Genomic DNA, 24,650 nt, shown 5'->3' with positions numbered 1-24,650 from the left:
GGCTTTTTGTACCAACCAAGAAATATTGTTCAAGGTTTAGGCCTAAATGGATGTCGGTTGAACTAATAAGACATGTGAAAGAGAAGAAAAATGCATGGGATACATATAAATCTACAGGTGACACAGGAGCCTATGGAAGGCTGGTCTGTAATCAAGTCACAATGGAGGTTAGGCAGGCAATGGCAGATTATGAGAAATCTTGGGCAAAGGATGATAAGAAAAACAGCAAAGAGTTCTTTACGTATGTAAACTCTAGAAGGAAGGGGATGAATCAGATTGGTCCACTTGATATCGATGGTTCAACTGTTGATGATCCTGCTCAGGTATCTAACAAACTGAATGAATATTTTGCATCTACATTTACATATGAGGAGTTTTACATATTCAGGGAGGTGAATACCAGATGTGTATTAAAATATGGTAGTGAATTAAATGATTTTTTAATAATTGAGAGTAGGAATTGTTGAAGATAAACATGAAAAAGGCACCTGGGGTGGATGGGATCTATCCAGTTATATTAAAGGAAGTGGCAAAGGAAGTAAGCAAACCCTTAGCCATAATTATGAGAGCTTCCTTGGACTCATGGGAGGTACACATGGACTGGAGATATCCAAATGTAACCCCAATTCACAAAAAAGGATCAAAGGGTGACACAAGTAATTACAGACCTGTTAACTTCTGTTCCGGGAAAATTAATAGAGGCACTTTCTATGATTTAAAGAAGCACTGCAGGATCATCTAGACAACACTTCCGTTACAGTTCGGACACAGCATGGGTTTGTTAAGAGGAAGTCATGTAAAGGAAGTCAAGTAAACTGTTGAGAGGAAGTCATGGAAGTCAAGTAAACACATGGGTTGTGTTAGGGTAGCTAAGAATAGAAACAGGTGGATGTATACTTGCGTGTACACCAATGCTAGGAGTTTGGTAAATAAATTTGATGAATTTTAGGTATTGCTCAAAGCATCATAGGCGGATATTGTTGGGATATCAGAGACGTGGTGTCACACAGATATAAGGAATGCAGAACTGGAATTTGGGGAGTACAATGAGTACAGAAAGGATAGACAGGATAGGAAGGCAGGAGGGGTTATGTTATTAGTTAAGAAACACACAAAATCCAAGGAAGTGAAGCCAGTCGACATTGCTGGACAGTGCAGTGTCGAGTCAGTTTGGTGTGACATAAGCATTGGGAGATCAAAATTAAGAGTAGGAGTGTGCTATAGGCCTAATGACTCTGATGAGTATAATAAGAAACTGTACAGGGAAATAGAGTGGGCCAGTAAATCAGAGTCTTATAATGGGTGATTTTAATTTCCCAGATATCGACTGGAATTTGTGGGTTGGTCACTCACACTCTAGCAAGGCTTTTGTGGATTTATTGGCTGATTGTTTTCTACATCAGCATGTTCGGGAGGCAACTAGAGGGAGTAATACTCTTGATTTGATTATCAGTAGTGATTCTTCAAGCATTAAGAATCTGCAGATAAAGGAACCACTAGGTGGCAGTGATCACAGTGTGCTGAAGTGGGATTTACTCAAAGAGGTAACTACCATCAAGGGTAAAGGGAAGGGTTATTGCTTAAAGGCGACAGTATTTAAAGTCTGAGACAGTATTTAAATTCTATACAGTGGGACCAACTGATGATGTTACCAACAGCAAATTCAAAATGGGAAGCATTCAAAGAACTTATCTTGGAAGCCACTAGGCTTTACATACCAACTAAGAAATATTGTTCAAGGTTTAGGCCTAAATGGATGTCAGATAAAGTAATTAGACATATGGCAGAGAAGAAAAATGCATGGGATACATATAAATCGACACATGACACAGAAGCCTATGATAGATACAAGTTGATCTGTAACCAAGTTACAAAAGAGGTTAGGTAGGCGAAGGCAGATTACGAGAAATCTTTGGCAAGGGATGTAAAGAAAAACAGCAAAGAGTTCTTTACTTATGTAAACTCTAGAAGGAAGGGGATGAATCAGGTTGGTCCACTTGATATCGATGGTTCAACTGCTGATGATCCTTCTCAGGTAGCTAACAAACTAAATGAATATTTTGCATCGACATTCACACATGAGGAGTTATTCAGTGAGGGGAATGCCAGAGGTGTATTGAACTCTGGCAGTAAGCTAGATAATCTTGTAATAACTGAGAGTAAAGTGGAGGAGAAATTGTTGAAGATAAACACAAGAAAGACACCTGGGGTGAATAGGAGGCAGCAAAGTAAGTAAGCAAACCCTTAGTCATAATTATGAGAGCTTCCTTGGACTCAGGGGAGGTACCCATAGACTGGAGATGTGCAAATGTGACCCCAATTCACAAAGGAGGATCAAAGGCTGACACAAGTACAGTAAACCCCCGCTATTCGTGGTATCTGTTTTCGCGGTTTCGCATATTCAATATAAAATGAAACCTAAAAAATGTGAATTTTAAAGCACCGTGAACATTTTCCGCCATAAAAAACATGGGCGTGGCTAAAATTATCTTTCCCAGTCAAAACAGCGCTTAGTGGGGGGGGGGCAAAATCGTGAGTGTGGATGTTTCTCGCTAATCCTTGTTCAGTATGTGTTATGTGCTTGTCATGGAAGGTTTCGTCGTTTGCTTTTAATTTATACGCTTATAAATTGAATAAATTTTCAATTTTGCAGTGTAAAACAGACTTTTTCGAGTGTGTTAATGGAAGAAAGTGACTTTATTGTGGACAAGTTCTTTCTAACCCGTACAAAAATATGGCTACGAATAACAAGGGAAATGTGAAAAGATCAAAGGAGGTGACGATATTAGAGAATAAAATTGAGTTATTAGATAAAATTTCTAATGGTGAAAGTGTCTTCTCGGTGGCAAAACATTATAAAATCAATGAGTCAACGGTACGATCAATCAAGAAATCGGAAGAAAAAATCCACCGTAGTGTCCGTGAAAACATGCTAATTGTTTCAAAAATTTGCTCTGTAACTCGTGATTTTAAATTAGAAAAAATGGAAAAAGCTTTAAATCTGTGGATAGAAGACCGAACTTAAAATAAAATTCCGTTAAATTCACTCATCATTCGTGAAAAAGCAAAACTCCTTTATCAGCACTTTAGCGAAACTGGTGATAGCACTGGCGGGATAAGTTTTTTTTTTTTGCTAGCAAAGGCGCTGGTTTGAAAGATATGTTTGAAATTTCTAATAAATATTACATTTAATATTAAATTGTTTCTTATTTTCATTTCGATGCCATATGCTTGCATTTCACTATGTACTGTCTATGTACATTGTCATATTATGAAGGTACATATAATACATACATAGACAAAATTTTAGACTAGTTTTTCTTATATATTTCATACTTTGGAACGGAACCCCTTTATACTATGGGAGCCATAACTCAGTATTCACGTTTTCGGTATTCGTGGCATTTCTCAGGAACATAACCCCCGCTATTCGCGGGGGTTTACTGTAATTATAGACCTGTGAGTTTAACTTCTGTTCCAGGAAAATTAATGGAGTCACTGGTTAAAGAAGCACTGCAGGATCATCTAGACAAGACTTCAGTTATAGCTCGGACACAGCAGGGAATAACTTTGATATTATATACTTGGATCTTTGAAAGGCTTTTGATACTGTTGCACATGGAAGACTGCTGCACAAATTGGAGCAGTGTGGCATTGGAGCAAATTGCTGCTATGGATAAAGGGTGTTTGTTGGGGAGAAGACAGAGAGTGGTAATCAATGAACACTGCTCATTGTAGACTAATGTTATTAGTGGAGTCCCTCAGGGTTCAGTGTTGGGTCCTTTATTGTTTTCTGTATTTATAAATAATAATGATGATGGTATATCAAACTTAATGTCCAAGTTTGCAGACGATACAAAGGTTGGCAGGGTTGTTAAGGACACTACTGACGCTATGCTGCTGCAACAGGATCTGGAAAGGTTGAGCAGATGGGCTGAGAGGTGGTAAATGAAGTTTAACATTGACAAATGTAAAGTACTACCTATGGGGAAACAGCAACTCCAAAGCAACGTATCAACTCTGTGGTACTACACTGACAGTGGTAGAGAATGAAAAGGACCTGGGGGTAATTGTGCAGGCAGATATGAAGTTCTCTGAGTAGTGCAGACGGGCTGCAAGAGTAGCTCATGGTGTCTTGTCAATGATATACAGGAATTTTTCTAGCAGGGATAAGGAGGTGATTATTCCCTTGTATAAGGCAATGGTCAGGCCACACCTTGAGTACTGTATACAGGTCTGGAGGCCTCATTTCAAGAAGGATGTAGAGCTGCTGGAACGAGTACAGAGAAGGGCAAAAAGATTAGTGAATGGAATAAAGGGTTGCTCTTACGAAGAAAGGCTTAAGTTTTGCAAATTACAGTATCTGGAGACTAGGCACCTGCGAGGTGATCTGATTGAGGTGTATAAAGCCTTGAATGTTTAAGCATGCTCAATGCTGATTGTATTCTTCCTCTTGCTCAGAATAATCACCTGAGAGCGCACAAATTCAAATTGAGGAAAGACAGATGTAGGATAGATGTGCGGAAATTTGCATTTAGCCAGCGGGTAGTTGGTTGGTGGAACAGACTTCCATCCCTTGTTGTGGAAGTTGATAGCCTAAATAAATTTAAGGCTCAGCTGGACAGGTATTTTGAACGAACGGAGTAGTGAAGTTGAAGTGTGTTTTTTTTTTTTTTTTTTTTTTGCTGATGCTGCATAAGCTTGCTTTCTTGCATCATATGCCTCTACTAATGCTAAAAGTCTTGTCTGACCAGTTTGATTGGATACTATGATGTGGTCACAAAGGAACTGGATGCAGAAAATAATTTTGATATTATATACTTGTATCTTAGGAAAGCTTTTGATACTGTTGCACATAGAAGTCTACTGTACAAATTAGAGCAGTGTGGCCTTAAGGGCAAAATGCTGCTATGAATAAAGGGATGGTTGAGTGGGAGAAGACAGAGTCGTAATCAATGGACACTGCTCTTCGTGGACTAATGTTATTAGTGGAGTGCCCATTGTTGTTTTCTGTAGTATTTATTAATGATATTGATAAAGGTGTATATCAGGCTTAGTTCTAACGGTCAACTGATTGTTTGCCTATGTTACTGCATAGCATAAATACTTAACATTTTATCTGACTATAATTTAAAATTTCATTGGGACTAAGCCTGTACAAACCACCATGAAAATATGTTTAAGAAAATTCAAAAATCATTAATATAATATATTGGACATTATTAGCTAGAGATTGAGAGAGGAAGAGTGATAATGTGCCACCTCACTGAAGATTAAAATAATAATAATAAAATAAATAGTGCAAAACTAATTGAATAATTCATATGTATATATATTCCGGCTCGTTTTTGGATTACTTCAGGTGTAGTTGAACGAGTGGACACAGCTGAAGTACTGTGGTGTAGTAAGCAAGGGAATCTACTGCATTATGCTTCTCAAGAATAATCACCATGGCTAGTAGTGGACTGGCAGATCATCTGAGGATTCTTTTCATTTCGCTCAAGACAGAGAGAAGTACAACGTGGTGATCGCCAACTTCCAATAGGAGATGGCATCAAAATAAGAAGAAATATTGAAGGGAAAGAGGCTTTGATATAATACAGTCAGACGACCTCTGGAAACCAGGCAAAAACCAGTTGTAATCAGCCTTTTGCAATAAGTGGGGCTAAACAGTCACCTTTCCTCTTCAAGAGCATCTCGTGGGATGCATGATGACTCTTCCTATGATTAAAGCCGGCCCCTTTCAAAATTGGCGATGTGGTAGGCAATGGCATACCATCACATTATCTGATGCCACAGAGACCATAACAAAACCAACTCCAAAAACTGCTGTTAAAGGAAGACCTGCAACTAGGTGGAAGGATGGGATCAGTGAACTTTTATGTATGACATTTTGTGATGCCGCTCGTATAGCATATGATCGATGCAGTTGGAGAATTTTGTTGGTGGCCACAACAGCTCTTCAGGGAACTATGTGACTGGAAGAAGAAGATATCAGGCTTAATGTCTAAGTTTGCAGATAATACAAAGGTTGGCAGGATTGTTAATGACATTAATGACAGTACACTACTGCAAGAGGATCTAGAAAAATTGAACAGATGGGCTGAGAGATGGCAACTTAACATTGACAAATGTAAAGGACTGCATATGAGTAGCAGTAACCCCAGAGTAACCTATCAACTGTGTGGTACTACACCCAAGGTGGTAGGGAATGAAAAGGACCTGGGGGTGATTGTGCAGGCAGATGTGAAGTTTTCTGAGTAGTGCAGACAGTCTGCAAGAGTAGCTCATGGTGTCTTGTCAGTGATATACAGGAATTTTTCTAGCAGGGATAAGGATGTGATTATCCTTTTGTATAAGGGCAATGGTTAGGCCACACCTTGATTACTGTATACAGGTCTGGAGCCTCATTTTTGGAAGGATGTAGAGCTGCTGTAATGAGTACAGAGAAGGACAGCAAGATTAGTGAATGAAACAAAGGGTTGTTTTTGCGAAGAAAGGCTTAAGATTTGCCATTACGGCATCTGGTGACTAGGCACCTGCGAAGTGATCTGATTGAGGGGTATAAGGCCTTGAGTGGTTTGAGCAAGCTCAATGCTGATGGGATTCTGCCTCTTGTCCAGATTAATCGTCTGAGTGGACATAAATTCAAATTGAGGAAAGACATTTGTAGAGTGGATGTGCAGAAGTTTGCCTTTAGCTAGCATGTGCTTGATTGGTTGAACAAACTTCCATCTGTTGTTGTAGAAGTTGACAGCTTAAATAAATTCAAGGCAGTACTAGACAAACATTTGGATTGAAGGGATGGGTGAAATGGGAAGGTTTTTTTTTTTGGCTGATACTGTATATGCATTAGCTTTCTTGCATCATATGCCTATGCTAATTAAGCAAACTAGGTTTGCTGCCTACTGCTTAAATCTCATTGTGGAGGCTCTTAATATCAATTTGTTTGGTTTTGAACCGCTCTAGAGCAGTGCTTTTTATTAAATAAAAAGAACGGCTGTAGTGGAGAAGTATATTGATATTTATTTAAAGTTTGCACCATTCATTTAAAGTGATTGCTGAAAACTATGGTATGATTGAGACCTATACCACAGTTTCAACTTTTTTTTTTTTTTTTTTTTTGGAGTCTCTTCAGTGAGTAAGTAGTTGCCACAAAGACCTGAACAACCGATTGATGGGATATATATCCATAGTATGTGATTGGAGGATACCTATATCTCCATTGGAGCAGTGTTTTTTAATTAGAATAATGCAATACCAAGGCAACTAGTGGTGAAGGACCTCCACAATATGAGATCAAAGCAACAAGTAAAAAAACTATGATGTGGCTACATACAAAATGATGTACAGTGATGTTTTTATAGTTCCTATTGCTTGAAGCTTTTGCCCTAAATTTACTTATATTTTTTATATATATATATATTTTTTTTTTTTTTTTTTTATCTGCTAAACCAAAACAATTTAACCATGTTGTAAAGTTACACCCAGTTTCCTTGAATACTATTAGCAAGAAACTCTACTCCTTTTTCTATAGAAAAGTCTTCTGTGAATGACCTTTGCTCTTAAACTTCATTGCCAACATGGAATCTGATAGGTACCACTTCTTAAATTTTTTTTTTTTTTAATTTGGAAATGAAATCATATCCTCCCATTTACCTTTTCTCATTAGTATTCTCTAACTGGTTATACAATATTTTCTTTTCATTTTGATATACTATTAATTACGGGATATTAAATTTCTGTTTGGCATTTAAAAGATGTCAGGTAAGCAAAAGCATCCACCTTTCTTCTAGGCAACTCCCATTCCAACATGTCATCTGTGAGATGCCAGTAATATGTATCTAATCTTGTAGAGCTTTGATTTCACTACTAATGTGGACAGCTACCAAAAATACAGATATTCACACTGTGTCTACCAGATTCCACACAAGCATCTGGTGGGTGGGACAGTGAACTTAAATTCTAAAAAAATACCAATAAAACTTTATTATTATTATTGGTTTGTCTCAGTTATTTTCATTCAACAATTTTTAAGTGGGCTTAGCAAATCATAATTAATAGGTCACCATTTTTCAATTCAGTAAAGAAGCTAAAAATAATTATAGTATTTATAATTAAAGCAAAAAGGGTATCAGACAGATGTCATGTGAGTGACCATATTAAAATTGAGGGTGTAAAATTGATGGATGGTTAATCTGGTTTTTCTTTTTCAAAGAGGTTTAACATGAAGTGCTGTTCTAGTCAATATAGTTTCTCTCTTTTTTTTTTTTTTTTTTTTGTTGTAAATCATGGCCACTAATTGTATAGTTCCACTTTTATCAGTAACTAGTGTTATTGTTAAAATACTTGCATTCCATTATGATGGCTAGCAAGTTAGAATCAGCTTATTCTGGCTATGGGAAAGGCTGACAGTGCATGGAGAAAACAATAATCAGGTGCTTTTTTGAGGGTAGTAATTTCTGTATAGTCAAAGGAATAGTAGGAGGGTGCAAATGAGAAGAAATTTTTGCCAACAAAGAACAGCAACTAGTATTAGCAGTGGCAAGTGATGCAAGAAAGCAAGCTTCTAAAGCATGAGTAAAAAGAAAAAAAATTTCCATCACCTGTCCATCCTCTACAATATTTTGTGTAGTTCTTCCTTGAATTTATACAAACTATCCACTTCCACAACAACAGTTGGAAGTTTTTTCCAACAATCAACTACCCGCTGGCTGAAGGCAGACTTCTGACTATCTATCTTGCAATCATCTTACCTCAATTTGAATTTATGAATTTAATTTACTTGTGTGTAGCCTGATCAAGAGGAAGAATGCTATCAACACTGAGCTTGTGCAATCCATTTAAACCCTTAAACATCTCAGCCAGATAACCTTGCAGGTGCCTAGCTTCCAGACACTGCAATTTGCAGAACTGAAGCATTTTTTGGTATGATCACCCTTTATGTAGTTCTACTACAACCTAAAGATGTAGCATAACTACATATTTACTAAATTGAGGCTTCCAGACCTGTGTGCAGTACTCAAGATGCAGCATAACCATTTTCTTGTACAATAGGATGATCACCTCCTTATCCATGCTGGCAATTCCTGTATGTCATTGACCAAATCCCGTGAGCCGTCCTCGCAGCCTATATGCACTGTTCAGAGAAGTTCATATCTGACTGCACGATTACCCACAAGTCTTTATTTTCCACTATCTTAAGTGTAGTACCACACAGTTAGTCTGTTAATTTGGGATTACTGCTACCCATTTGTACCACCTTACATTTGTCAGTGTTAAATGTTAACTGCTATTTATCAGTCTATTTGCCTAATATTTTCTAGATCTTGTTGCAGTAAACAAAAAAACTGTCACTAGCTACCCTGCTAACCTTTGTATCATCTGCAAACATTAAGCCTTGTATACCTTCATCAGAATCATTAATAAATATATAAAACAACAATGGGTCCAGCACTGAAGACAGGAGAACTCCACTAATAACATTAGTCCACAAAGACCAGTGCCAGTACACTGTGATCACTTCCATCTAGTTGGTCTTTTACCTGCAGATTCTTAATGCAGGTAGTATCACTGTCACTGATAATCAGATCAAGAGTATTGATCCAATATTGCTATGATGTCTGTATTTGATGGCTTAATCAGTACTTAAACTTCATCAAATTTATTTACTATCCTCCTAGTATTAGTATGCATACAAGTATACATGCACCTGTTCTTACTCTTAGTTACCCGAACATGCCTATGTATTTACTTCTTCCACGAGGACCCACCCACAGTAGGGCTTGAAATCCCTGATGCTATGCTTCCCAGGCTGCTGAATGTTCCAACAGAAGCAGTGCAAGAATCACTTACACCTCTCTACCTGTGGCTGTATTTAATCTATTAGTCTGTGTATCCCCACAAGCTAGCAGTTTTCCATTCCACCTTTCACTGCCTTGATAGCATCAGAAATATTTGTGTACCTCTTCTATTTAAGTGTATCCCATCCCTGTGAAAACAGTCTCTCCTGTTAACAAGCACATAACACACTGAGAGAAATTCTACCCCACTAGCCATCACAATCTCTCCAGGGCTGAATTGATTGACAGGGCTGTCAGCATGAATTGCAGACATTTTCAAATTTTATCCTAACTCACGACTTTTCCCCAACATTGCCCTGTACCTGTTAAGTAAGTCCTCTGATCTCCTGCTGTTATTGTCATTACTGGCAGAGTGTACAAATCACCCTTAATGCCCTTAAAAGATATCTGCTCTGAAAAGTCTACTTTTTCCCCTTGCAGGCATACCTTCGTCCTATTCCACCTATCTTTTTGCACAATATATTTCCCATTTCCTTTACAGCCTATGTTTAAGGTATAATTTAAGTTCAGAACATGCTTTTATAACTTTTATAAAGTGCTTTTATAAAAGTGGAAGATTAGTAATTTGAAGAAGTTGCAAGATGAATAGTAATAATTCATGTTTGTCTGTTTCAGTATTCACTAGTTTATGAATAATGAGGGTGCTGAATGGGCAATTAAAATTTTATTAAATTATTATGATCATATAGAATTATGAGTTCAGAGGTTCTGGAATTTTTAATAAATGTTTTATTCCGCTTGTGTTAATTTTTTTTTTTTTTTTTTTTGGTCTGCGTTTTTGGCATTAACCTTTTCTGAAGTATGTATGTATATATGTACATTTTGCACATGTCCTGTGGACTATATACATATGTATATGTTTTTCAAGGCCATTTCATGTATTATTATTATTAGCCATATGGTGCAAGGAAGCCTCAGGCTTTTGCTGCACCAGCCCAAAAAGAAATTTCTGAGTTACCTTGAGAGAGAGAGAGAGAGAGAGAGAGAGAGAGAGAGAGAGAGAGAGAGAGAGAGAGAGAGAGAGAGAGAGGACAAGAGTCAGAAGTAGAAGGGAATCACCAAGAAAGAGATGAATGATGATATCCAGTTCATGACCCTGTTCCAAGTTCATGACACTGTTCATGTTCCAAGCCCATACTCACCAGATGTGAGCCCCTGGGGTTAAATGCTTCTGATAATGTTAATTTATGTTCTGATGCCTTAAAATTTTCAGATAAGTGCTGCTGTCTCTTATATGTGTTTCCAAGTAATTGTAAACAGTTTTTAATGGATGCCAGCCTGAAAATAGCTTTTAAAATCAGATTAGGGATTGTGTCTGTTAGCCATTGTTGTTCAATTTGGGATTATAAAAGGTGAAATTCTCTGGAATTAAGATCTGGAAGCAGATGAAATTGAATTGATACATAAACAAATGTACAAGATATTATTGCATGGAGGGGAAAAAAAAAAAATATATATATATATATATATCAATGAAATTTTTTGCAATTTTTTTTTTTTTTTTTTTTTAAATTCTGATCTGATTTTTGACAATAATTTGCACTCTAATTAATTTGGCAAATGAGTTAAAATAAGAATAAATTAATCTTTAAAAGCATTTGTGTACAGTCTTTGCTTCTCAGAAGCTTTCAAGAAGTGAAGAAAAATATTATGTGGGAAATTAGGAATTAGTTTAAGGAAAAGATTGGTATGATGTCTGTTATGGAGTGTGATACTTTGTGGAGCAGAGACATTAACATTGAGAATGGAAGATATTAGAAGACTGGAAAGTTTTGAGATGTGGGTGGTGGTGGGAGCAGAAGGTAAGATAGGTTGATAAAGTGAGAAATGAGATTTTGAGAATGCAGAGAGAATGTTTTATTGACATAATCAGAAGACAGAAGAGAAATTGGGTTGGACATGTGTTGCAAGGTGAAGGATGTGATATAGTAAAAAGTTCAGGGGAAGAGGACCATAAAGGATATTGAGGAAAGCTGTGATCAATGAATTGAGAGGGGGGGATGGTGATATAGTGAGGATGAAGAGGTGGACTGGAGAATAAGGAGATATGGAGAAGTGATTGTTATTATATGCCTTTGGCAGACACGAATGGTGTATGAAGTTTCCACTTTTATAAATTTTCCAAATTTCATGAAGAAACATTCCACAGAGCCAGCAAGTGGTTCACACCCCAGGGTCCATGTTCACTCGAGAAAGGGTTAAAGTTCTCTATTCTCCTCCCTTCCAGCTCATATTATATAAGTTTAGACCTATTAATTTTGTGGGTTTACTGTGATTATTTGTAATTTTCTAACAAAATGAGGACAGAGTCTTATATTTATCTTAAAATTTTTCTGTTCTTTTGAAATGTGTTTATCTATTTTCCATGTAAAAACAGAGTGCACACGTCATGGTTAAATCATATTCATTATGTGATTAATCATGATTATTTCTCTTTTGCTTAATTAAGCAAAAAAAGAACTGTAATCAATGTTTGTAATTAAAAAAAATTAGTGTTCTCTCTTTATAGGTATTTTAGATGTAATTATTTTATAATTATTAATTTATAGCAAGATGTGAAAGAAGAAGAACCCAAACCTACCAAAGCTGAATATGCAGTTGCCAAGTATCTTCGAGAAAAACTTCCAGAGAAGAAAACTACACTTCTTAGTCACAAAGTTGAATATTTTATTGGTAAATAAGAATTTAGATATAGAGAAAGGTACAAGGTCTTTAATAAAAAGATAGTTATTTTCATGGCACTGTGTCCTAATAACAGAATACACTTAAGACATGAAAGCACAATTTTGAAATGTGATGTAAAGAAATAATAATAAAAAAAAAAAATTTGGAGTTTTTATTCATATAAAAACATTTTCAATGTGAGAGAAATTATAGTATTCACCACCATCCTTAGATGAACAAGCGTTCAACAGTTCCAGCCAGTGACTGTTTTGGAGTGTACCAATGAACAGAAACTTGCTGAAATTGTTAAATTGTTGCTTAGGTTCATGTAGACATGATCATTTATAGTAATAGAAACTAATTGCAGGAAACAGATAGAATGTTAATTTCACACTGCTTTATCACAGAGATGCTTGAAAAGAAAATACATTCCACTTATGATGTTGGTTATGTGCTTTCTTGGTCAGTTGGGGGTGGTGGGTGGGTAAGAATCTCAAATTTATTCCTAATCATACAAGAACTGGTCATTAATCCGAGCCAGCAAGAAACTTTTGTCCAGTAACTTCAAGCAGGATGATTGAAATTATAGGACACTTGATTTTATGGAAAAAAAATGTTTTGGCATAGCTATTAGAAATTAGCATTAGTAGAGGCATATGATGCAAGAAAGCAAGCTTATACATCAGCCAAAAAAAAAAAAAAAAAAACCCTTCCACTTCACCCCTCCGTTCATTCGAAATATCTGTCCAGCTGAGCCTTAAATTTATTTAGGCTATCAACTTCCACAACAAGGGATGGAAGTCTGTTCCACCAACCAACTACCCCCTGGCTAAAGGCAAATTCCCGCACATCTATCCTACATCTGTCTTTCCTCAATTTGAATTTATGCCCTCTCAGGTGATTATTCTGAGCAAGAGGCAGTATCCCATCAGCATTGATCATGCTCAAACCATTCAAGGCTTTGTACACCTCTCTCAGATCACCTCGCTGGGGCCTAGTCTCCAGACACTGTAATTTGCAAAACTTAAGCCTTTCTTCGTAAGAGCAACCCTTCGTTCCGTTCACTAACCTTGTTGCCTTTCTCTGTACTCGTTCCAGCAGCTCTACATTATTCTTGAAATGAGGCCTCCAGACCTGTATACAGTACTCAAGGTGTGGCCTGACCATTGCCTTATACAAGTGAATAATCACCTCCCTATCCCTGCTAGAAAAATTCCTGTATATCATTGATAAGACACCATGAGCTACTCTTGCAGCCCGTCTGCACTGCTCAGAGAACTTCGTATCTGCCTGCACAATTACCCCCAGGTCCTTTTCATTCTCTACCACTGTCAGTGTAGTACCACAGAGTTGATACGTTGCTCTGGGGTTGCTGTTTCCCATATGAAGTACTTTACATTTGTCAATGTTAAACTTCATTTGCCACCTCTCAGCCCATCTGCTCAACCTTTCCAGATCCTGTTGCAGCAGCATAGTGTCAGTAGCGTCCTTAACAACTCTTCCAACCTTTGTATCGTCTGCAAACTTGGACATTAAGCTTGATATACCATCAATATTATTTATAAATGCAGAAAACAACAATGGACCCAGCATTGAACCATGAGAAACTCCACTAATAACATTAGTCCACGATGAGCAGTGTCCATTAATTACCACTCTCTGTCTTCTGCCACTCAACCATCCCTTTATCCATAGCAACAATTTGCCACCAGTGCCACACTGCTCCAATTTGTGCAGCAGTCTTCCATGTGCAACAGTATCAAAAGCCTTTCTAAGATCCAAATATATAATATCAAAGTTATTCCCTGCAGCCAATTCTTTTGTGACTATATCATAGTATCCAATCAAATTGGTCAGGCAAGACCTTCCCTTAACAAAACCATGCTGTGTCTGAGTTATAACTGAATTCTTGTCAAGATGATCATGCAGTGCTTCTTTAACCAGTGTGTCCATTAATTTTCCTGGAACAGAAGTTAAACTCACAGGTCTATAATTACTTGTGTCAGCCTTTGATCCTCCTTTGTGAATTGGGGTTAATTTGCACATCTCCAGTCTGTGGGTACCTCCCCTGAGTCCAAGGAAGCTGTTAATTATGGCTAACGGATTGCTTACTTCATTTGCTGCCTCCTTTAATAGAACTGGATAGATCCCATCCACCCCAGGTGCCTTTCTTGTATTTATCTTCAACAATTCCTCCTCCACTTTACTCTCAATTATTACAAGATCATCCTAGCTCACTGCCAGTGTTTACTTCATCTATGGCATTCCCCCTCCTGAATAACTCCTCACGTGTGAATGTAGATGCAAAATATTGATTTAGTTTGTTAGCTACCTGCGCAGGATCATGAACAGTTGAACCATCGATATCAAGTGGACCAATCTCATCCTCTTCCTTCTAGAGTTTACATAAGTAAAGAACTCCTTTCTGTTTTTCTTTGCATCCCTTGCCAAAGATTTCTCGTAATCTGCCTTCGCCTGCCTAACCTCCTTTGTAACTTGGTTACAGATCAACTTATATCTATCATAGGCTTCTGTGTCACATGTTAATTTATGTGTCCCATGCATTTTTCTTCTCTGCCATATGTCTCATTAGTTTATCTGACATCCATATAGGCCTGAACCTTGAACAATATTACTTAGTTGTTATGTAAAGCCTAGTAGCTTCCAAGATAAGTTCTTTGAATGCTTCCCATTTTGAGTTTGCTGTTGGTAACATCATCAGTTGGTCCCACTGTATAGAATTTAAATACTGTCTCAGACCATCGTAGTTGCCTTTACGAAAGCAATAACCCTTCTCCTTACCCCTGATGGTAGTTACCTCTGAGTAAATCCCACTTCAGCACATTGTGATCACTGCCATCTAGTGGTTCCTTTATCTGCAGATTCTTAACGCATGAAGAATTACTACTGATAAGCAAATCAAGAATATTACTCGTTCTAGTTGCTTCCCGAACATGCTGATGTAGAAAACAATCATCCAATAAATCCACAAAAGCCTTGCTAGTGTGTGAGTGACCAACCCACAAATTCCAGTCAATATCTGGGAAATTAAAATCCCCCATTGTAAGACTCTCTGATTTACTGGCCCACTCTATTTCCCTGTACAGTTTCTTATTATACTCATCAGAGTCATTAGGCCTATAGCACACTCCTACTCTGAATTTTGATCTCCCAATGTTTATGTCACACCAAACTGACTCAACACTGCACTGTCCAGCGATGTCGACTGGTTTCACTTCCTTGGATTTTGTGTTTCTTAACTAATAACATAACCCCTCCTCCCTTCCTATCCTGTCTATCCTTTCTGTAGACATTGTACTCCCCAAATTCCAGTTCTACATTACTTATATCTGTGTGACACCACGTCTCTGATAATGACCCAACAATATCTGCCTTTGATGCTTTGAGCAATACCTCAAATTCATCAAATTTATTTACCCATCTCCTAGCATTGGTGTACACGCAAGTATACATGCACCTGTTCTTTTTCTTAGCTACCCTAACACAACCCATGTGTTTACTTGTACTGCAATGACTCCAAGCAGTCTCTGAAATATCCTGCATCTTGTTGTCCGGGCTTCTGCTCATTCCAATAGAAGCAGTGCAAGAATCACTTTCACCTCTGCCAGTGGCTACTGTTAATCTATTAGTCCTTGTATCCCCCCCAAGCTAGCACTTTTGTGACCCACCTAACACTGCCTCGATAGCATCAGCAAATATTCTTGCACCCTTTCTATTTAAGTGTATCCCATCCCTGTAGAAGCAATCTCTCCTGTTAACAAGTACAGACCAGGCTGAAAAAAATTGTACACCGTGAGCCTTGCACAATCTTTCCAGGGCCGAATTGATCAACAGGGCTCTCATCATATACTCCCTTCTATCATGTCTGGGCAGAATTGCAGACACTTTCAAATTCAACCCTAATTCACGGCTTTTATTCAACAGTGACCTGTACTTGTTAAGTAATTCCGCCGGTCTCCTACTCTTAATATCATTAGTGCCAACGTGTACAACTATATCACTTTTTGTGCCCTTAAAAGATGATATCTGCTCTAGAACGTCATCAACCTTTGCCCCTGGCAGACATACCCTGGTCCTGTTCCACCTATCCTTTTTACAAAGCATGTTTCCCGTTTCCCTGACAATAGAGTCACCAACAACTACTAGTTCCTTTGGGACCAGCGCATTCTGCCTTGGGGGTTGCCGCTGTGTTGCGTGATGCCCAAGTGCAAGCTCTGGCGTTGGTGTGGGCAGCTGAGAGCTTGATGGGCCCCTCACTTTTAATCCTTCGAGGGCATCCACCCTGTCCTTCAAGCTCTCATATAGGCCCATAACAACGCTGAGTTGTCGCCTGATTTCCTTAAAACTCCTTGCATCGCGCACATACAAAGACATCCCCCATATCAGTATCATGTCCCGTACCTGAAAAACAAACATCAATCAAATAGTGCATTTTAAAAGGCTGTGATTCAGAGGGCAACTGCCCCCCTCAGTTCTTCCCTGAACCACAGCACTCCCATTAGCTTGAGCCTTTTGCTTTGCTGCTCTGGTCTGAGTTATGATTTCGATTTAATTTCTATAAAATTTCAATTTCAGTACAAATGTGGCTTGCCTATTAATTATATTTAGTAACCATAGGTGTCTTGTTAACAAAGGTTAAAACTCATTCAGGTTCAGTCTTCTCTCGGTTGCAATGGTTAATCAAAAAACGTTATTACAGTTCGTCAGCATAACCATCATGTATTGGTCACTGCACCTTCCATCAGTGTGGAAATTTTTGAATACTGTCTACATACCTACCAACTCTTTCAGTTCAGTTGGAAATTTTCTAATAATTGAATGTGCCTTTTGGTCTTCCAATAAGTTTAATTTTATTCCACATTCCAGGTTTTAGTCAAGTTTGTGCTTAATTTTTAAATATACAGTTATTCTATTAAAATGGCCCTGCTCATGTTTAGTCTATATGTCATTATGTGCAAATACAGTAAACTCCCATTACAGCACTTTCAAAGGACCTAAAGAGTACTTTAAGCAGAAAAGCCATTATAATTGTATTGATATAGCAGATACTGGAAATTCTGCGTAACTTGTAGCAGTGTAATTAGTATTAGCAGAGGATTATAAACCATAATTTATAGCACTAATGTGTTTTAATGATTTAACTTATCGCATAGTCTGTAACTACGACACTAATATTCCTAAAGCTTTTAGAATTGGTGATCTGGTGTAGATACATTTGTATAATATCGCAAATAGCTTGCGCAAGAGTTCGAATCACGTAGGTGGCAATAGATAGCTAAAATAACTTAAACATTATAGGAGATACCGAATTCATATAACAGTAATTCAGAAGATAAAATCCAATACTGAAAAAAAAAAAAAAAATATATATATATATATATATATATATATATAATCCAATTAATCCAAAAATTAAATAGAGAGATAGAAACTAATAAAAATATTTATTAAAAATAAATAATAAAAAAATAGTAGGAAAGCTAACATCAGTGGCAGCAGAAAAGCACAATCCACTACCTGTTGCTTATAATAAGCTAAATTAAAATAAGATATTTGCCAGTAGTATGGCAAACCAGTAGAGTGAAAAAGAACTTAGCCAAATAAAATAACAATAACAGAAAAATATATGGGGGGGGATAAAGAAGAAGAGGGTAGTGTTGAAGCAACGTTCCTAAAATAATTTAGAAAATTAAGCCAATTAAAAGAAATTTAGCGGCGCCCTCTCGATGGCACTCATTTCCGAATTGTGAAATCTCACTAATAATAATTAATAATAATAATTATTATTAATAATTAATAAAATGAAATAAAATAGACTGACCATTATGCCCCATCTCGACAGAGGACCACAAGGCCAATAATAGTCAGGGAATCACTCCATTTGTGATTCCCTGACTAATTCGGAAACAAGTGCCATCAAGGGGTCGCCGTTAAATTTCTTTTAATTGGCTTAATTTTCTAAATTATTTTAGGAAAGTTGCTTCAACACTACCCTTTTCTTCTTTATCCTGCCCTATATATTTTTCTGTTATTGTTATGTTATTTTATTTAGCTAAGTTCTTTTTCACTCTACTGGTTTGCCATGCTACTGGCAAATATCATATTTGCATCATACTGTGCTATGTACCATGCACTGTTCATGTGATTTAGGACAATCTGAGCCAATCAGCAATTAGCGCATCCATATCAGAGACGAGAAAGATTCCCACCCTCAAAGTAATCACTTGTGGATGCGGGTAGTAAAGGTCCATGTGGTGAAGCATTCAGTTCGTTGTTGTTTATGCTATTTACACGTGTTGGAAATTTATTACACTAATATTTTTTATTAATTCTGCTATTAATAAATTAAATAGTAATAATAGTGATATCCATGTGCAGTTTTTGCCAATCGTGTTATAAAGTTTTTAATTTAATAGAATACAGAGATGCCATGTCTGGTAAAAGAAGTTCATTGAATCCTAGTGCAATTTTCGGAGGATGGGACCTGTGAAAGCTGCCCCAATGTGTGTAGGGCTTGTGTAGGGCTATGAATATGCTTCCGTCGACTATTACTACAACTATGAAGAATGCTAATAAAATAAAATAATCGATGCAAAGTGGTAGGTAAAATGTTTGGTGCGTGGAACCTAACCCTGTGATTTCCAGTTGACTTCATTATATAAATGGTTCCATTTGCGCTTGTTCCCCCAGGAACCTAACACTGATGTAAATCTAGGGCTACATGTTTATATATATATATATATACACAAAGGGTACTAGGAAAGTTTTGCAATACAGCTTTGTTTATTTAATTTTTTCAAAGTAATTTCCTCTACATTCAATACACCTCTCCATCCTCCGAAACCAATCTTTAAACCAGTTCTGCCAAGTTTCACTAGGGAGTAAAGCGCACTCGTTGTCCCAAGCCCGTAGAAGGTCCTCATCACTGGAAAACCGCCTCCCTTTTAGCTTCATTTTCACATGCGGGAACAGTGCAAAGTCACAGGGAGCAAGGTCTGGCCTGTAGGGAGGGTGCTCGAGAAGTTTCAGTCCTGTCGTGGTCAAATATTCGGTGCAGGCTTTGACGCGGTGGGCTGGAGCATTATCGTGATGGAGGTACCAGGTGTCCATTCTTGACTTTGGCCGCAGGTTCTTCATAGATCCAATGACTTTAGGCAGGCATTGTTCAGTATACCACTTAGCTGTGACTGTCTTCTGCGTGTCCAAAACGACACGTTCCACAATTCCACTTGATTTGAAAAATACAGCTATCATTTTCTTCTTTACAGATCGGGATTTTCTGACAATTACGGGTGTGTCGTCATCATCAAAGACCCAAACTTTGTTTTGAGCCTTGGTCGGCAGATCGTAATAGTACAGCCAAGTCTCCTCACCTGTCACGATGTTGTTCACATACCGAGATTGTCCCTTATCAAACTTTTTTAACATCTCCCGGCACCAAGTCATGTCGTGTCATCTGCTCTTCAGTCAGTTGATGCGACACCCAGAGAGAACAAAGTTTCTTCACGTGCAAATGATTTTGCAGAATCGAACGAATTGCTGGTGCATTTAGGCCCAAAGTACCCTCTATCTGTTGGTAGGTCACTCGCCTGTTTTCCTCAAGCATTTTCCTCACAGCAGTAACGTTTTCCTCCGCAACTGACGTTCGTGGCCTTCCCGGCCTCTCCGAATCCTCCAGAGTGAAATTTCCCCTTTGGAATTCTCTATACCACCTGAATATCGTTGTACGATGTGGACAATCATCATCTAGTGCAAGAGTCATTTCTTCTAAGCACTGGTCTATGGTTAAACCACGCACGAAATTATACCGCAAAACTGTCCTTATCTCATTTCGTGACCACGATGCCATCGCAAGCACTTTGCACTCTCACTACTAATGAATAACTGAGCCCATCGACTTGGTGCGGCAGCTACTATGCACGTATGAACATGTCTCAACCTGCAACAACAAGCAGCTTCCTGTGATTCATTGTTGCGTCATATTGCAAAACTTTCCTAGTACCCTTTGTATATATATAGTGTTATTGCTGCATTGGGATAAAAATGTAGTGTAATATTCTTAATTGTATTAAAATTGAATCAAAATCATGCCTCAGAGCAGCACAGCAAAAGGCTCAAGGTAGTGGGAGTGCTGTGGCTCAGGGAAGAAGGGGGGTAGTTGTCCTCTGAATCACAGTCTTTTGAGATGTACTGCTTGTTTGATGTTTGTGGAGCTATCAGGAATGGGACATGATATTGCCAAGAGAGATGTCTTTGTTTGATGATGTTATAGAGCAGATATCACCTTTTAAAGGCACAAAAGGTGATATTGTTGTACACTTTGGCACTAATGACACTAAGAGTAGGAGAACTGTGGATTTATTTAACAAGTACAGGTCAGTGTTGAAAAAAAGTCTCCACTTAGGGTTAAATTCGAAAGTGTCTGAAATTCTGCCCAGACACAATAGGAGGGAGTATCTGATGAGAACCTTGTCAATCAATTTTGTCATGGAGAGATTGTACAAGGCCTCATATTTTTTTCAGCCTGGTCTGTGCTTGTTAACAGGAGAGACTGCTTCTACAGGGATGGGATACACTTAAATAGAAAGGGTGCAAGAATATTTGCTGATGCTATCGAGGCAGTGTTAGGTGGGTCGGAAAACTGCTAGCTTGGGGGGGATACACGGACTAATAGATTAACAGTAGCCGCTGGCACAGGTAAAAGTGATTCTTGCACTGCTTCTATTGGAATGAGCAGCAGCCTGGAAAACAAGGTGCTGGTGATTTCAGAGACTGCTGGAAGTCATTGCGGAACAAGTAAATACATGGGCTGTGTTAGGGTAGCTAAGAATAAAAACAGGTGCATGTATACTTGCGTGTACACCAATGCTAGGAGTTTAGTAAATGAATTTGAGGTGTTGGTCAAAACATCAAAAGTAGATATTGTTGGGATATCAGAGATGTGTCACACAGATATAAGGAATGCAGAATTGGAATTTAAGGAGTACAATGCATACAGAAAAGATAGACAGAATAGGAAGGGATGAGTGGTTATGCTGTTAGTTAAGAAACAAAATCTAAGGAAGTTCTTCCAGTTTACATGAGTTTCCACTTGTCTGCATACGCTGTATGCAGACAAGCGGAAACTCATGTAAACTGGAATGCAGACAAGCGAAACGACAAGCGAATGCAGACAAGCGAAACGACAGAGCAATGTTGAGTCAGTGTGGTGTGGCATAAGCACTGGGAAAGCAAAATTGAGAGTAGCAGTGTTTTATAGGCCTAATGAATGTGATGAGTACGATCACACACGAGGAGTTATTCTGGGAGAGTTATGCCAGAAATTTATCAGAAGTTAAACATAAGAAAGGTACCTGGAGTGGATGGGATCTGTCCAGTTATATTAAAGGAGGCAGCAAAGGAAGTAAGCAAATCCTTAGCCATAATTATTACAGCTTCCATGGGGAGGTCCCCGTGGACTGGAAATGGGAAAATGTGTCCCCATATCACAAAGGGGGATAATCTAGACAACACTGCAGTTATAATTCAGATACAGCATGGATTTGTTAAGGGGAAGTCTTGTCTGACCAATTTGATTGGATACTATGATGTGGTCACAAAGGAAATGAACTCAAGAAATAATTTTCATATCATATACTTGAATTTTAGGAAATCTTTCGATACTGTTGCACATGGAAGGCCACTGTACAAATTGGAGCAGTATGGCATTAAGGGCAAATTGCTGCTATGGATAAATGGATGGTTGAGTGGGAGAAGACAGAGTGGTAATCAATGGACACTGCTCTTCATAACTAGTGTTATTAGTGGAGTTCCCCAAGTTTCAGTGTTGGTCCTATTGTTGTTTTCTGTATTTATTAATGATATCGATGAAGGTATATCAGGCTTAATGTCCAAGTTTGCAAACAATATGATGGTTGGCAGGGTTGTTAATGACAGTGCATTACTGCAACAGGATCTGTAAAAGTTGTGTAGTGGGCTGAGAGGTGGCAACTGAAGTTCAACATTGACAAATGTATAAAGTACTGCATATGGTTGGAAGACGAACCAACTGTGTGGTACTATACTTGGGGTAGTGGAGAATGAAAAAAATCTGGGGTAATTGTGCAGTCAGATATCAGTTTTTCTGAGCAGTGCAGACAACCTGCAAGAGCAGCTCATGGTCTTGTCAATGATATACAGCCACTCCCTGACTTAAGTAAGGGTTACATTCTGCAGAACTCTACGTAAGTCAGAATTTCCCAAAATGTTTATGCAGCACTTGCAACTATGCGTTCTGAATTTGATTGAAGCAAAAAAGAAATGTTCGACGAACATGTAAATAGAATTATTTATTCAATTTTTTTATCTCATGTGCAGGAAAAATTACAAAAGTGTACAAAATTACAAAAATTTCAAAATTATAGAATTACAAAAAGAGAGAGGAGACAGGCATAATGTCAGCAAGTTTTACCTTTTGAGCATTTTGCTAGAATTAAGTCTCCAGCTGATAAGCAGGCCACTGTGGAAGTTGAGCTGTGGCTCTACAGCCACAGCTGTGACTGTAGAGCTTTAGAAGGTTTTTTTCCAACACATCACAATTCTCTGCAGCTGCAGAATCGACACTGGTGACTTCACTGGACCCTTTAATGTTTTGGAAACCAGCGTGATGCTTGAACCTATTAAACCACCCATTGCTTTCCACAAAATTGGCTTGGGGTTTTCCATACTTATCCTTAATATCTTCAGAAATACTTCTTGCTTTTGCTTGAATGGCGATTGGATTCAGGGGCACTTGCTTCTGAATCTGATTTTCCATCTTCGATATAGCACCTGAATCCTGTTTTGGGATCACTTGTTGATCTTAAATGCGTTGATCCTTGAACATGTCCTTTTATATGCACACTGTCCCTTAAAATAGTATTCACTGTTGAAGCAGCGAGATCTAATTCCGTGCAATAGATGACAAACTTTGTCCTGCTTCATACTTCTTAATTAATCATCTTCATTTCTAAATCAATTTTGTTTCGTTTCCTAGCACTGCACTTTCCGTTGGTTCCTTTCCCTTCACCATTGTAATAAGTGAATAGGAATGAAGAGAAGATTCTGAAAATTTGTTTTTTATATGATTGAAGATTTCAGTGAAGGGGAACACATTTCACCATAATAACGTTAAGTAAAAATCTACAGAATTGCAGTTATCGGATTATTGCAAATGCAATAAAATTGAATTTACTACCTGTTTATAATAGATTGTGCTAACAGAAGAGCCCAATAAACCGGAAAGTGCAAATTGTTTTTATTGTTTTATGGTAGTGACCTTCAGAAATGTGTTTTAGAAAAATATCACAAAGGCATTCAAAATTGATTCTTATAATGTTATATAAAATTAAATTTCACAATTACATGCATAAGCATTTTTTAACGGCACACACAAATTGCAACTAACACGATTCGCGTGGAGTAACAAGTTTACGAATTTTAAAAAAAAGGCATGAAGAGAAGATTCTGAAAATTTATTTATGTTTTTTATATGATTGAAGATTTAAGTAAAGGGGAAACACATTTCACCATAATAACAGAAAAACCCACACAATTCCAGTTATCGGGATTATTGCAAATGCAATGAGATCGAGTTTACTACCTGTTTATAATTAGATGCACTAACAGAAAAGCCCAATGAACCAGAAAGTATAAATTGTTTTATTGTTTTATGGTCATGACCTCCAGAAATGTGCTTTAGAAAAATATCACAAAGCATTCAAAATTGATTCTTATAATGGAATGTATGATAACGATGAAAGTGTAGTGCAATTTTCATTATAAAAGTGACCTTTTAGAGAGATAAATAGCTGAGTTATATAGTGAAAATTTCAACTTCCGAGGTCTTGGAACGAATTGCCAAAAAAAAAGTTATTATAATTGGCATTACAATATTTTCACGATATCTCCACTAATTTCACCCCAGGAGTTAACGTCTGGTGCGTATGGGTTTGGCATCCCCAGGGTCCTGAGCTGGATATCATCATTCTTCTCTTCCTTGGTGATTCCTTTCTCTCTCTCTCTCTCTCTCTCTCTCTCTCTCTCTCTCTCTCTCTCTCTCTCTCTCTCTCTCTCTCTCTCTCT

General features: G+C 37.8%; 1 protein-coding gene across 1 annotated transcript in view; it reads left to right on the top strand.

Moving 5' to 3' along the window:
• The window catches only part of LOC150090632 (translocation protein SEC62-like), a 124,701-nt gene that overhangs the window by 23,189 nt on the left and 76,862 nt on the right, over nt 1–24,650 (top strand). The window contains exon 2 of the mRNA XM_090379248.1: nt 12,413–12,536. Within this exon, the coding sequence (XP_090235374.1) occupies nt 12,413–12,536 (124 nt within the window). The remainder of the gene's footprint in view (nt 1–12,412; nt 12,537–24,650) is intronic.

This window comes from Mastigoproctus giganteus, chromosome 1 (assembly GCF_048544385.1).
Source record: "Mastigoproctus giganteus isolate SK-2022 chromosome 1, ASM4854438v1, whole genome shotgun sequence".
Lineage (NCBI taxonomy): Eukaryota > Metazoa > Arthropoda > Arachnida > Uropygi > Thelyphonidae > Mastigoproctus > Mastigoproctus giganteus.
Note: the sequence above shows the minus strand (reverse complement) of the source record. Positions and strands in the feature narration are given on the sequence as shown.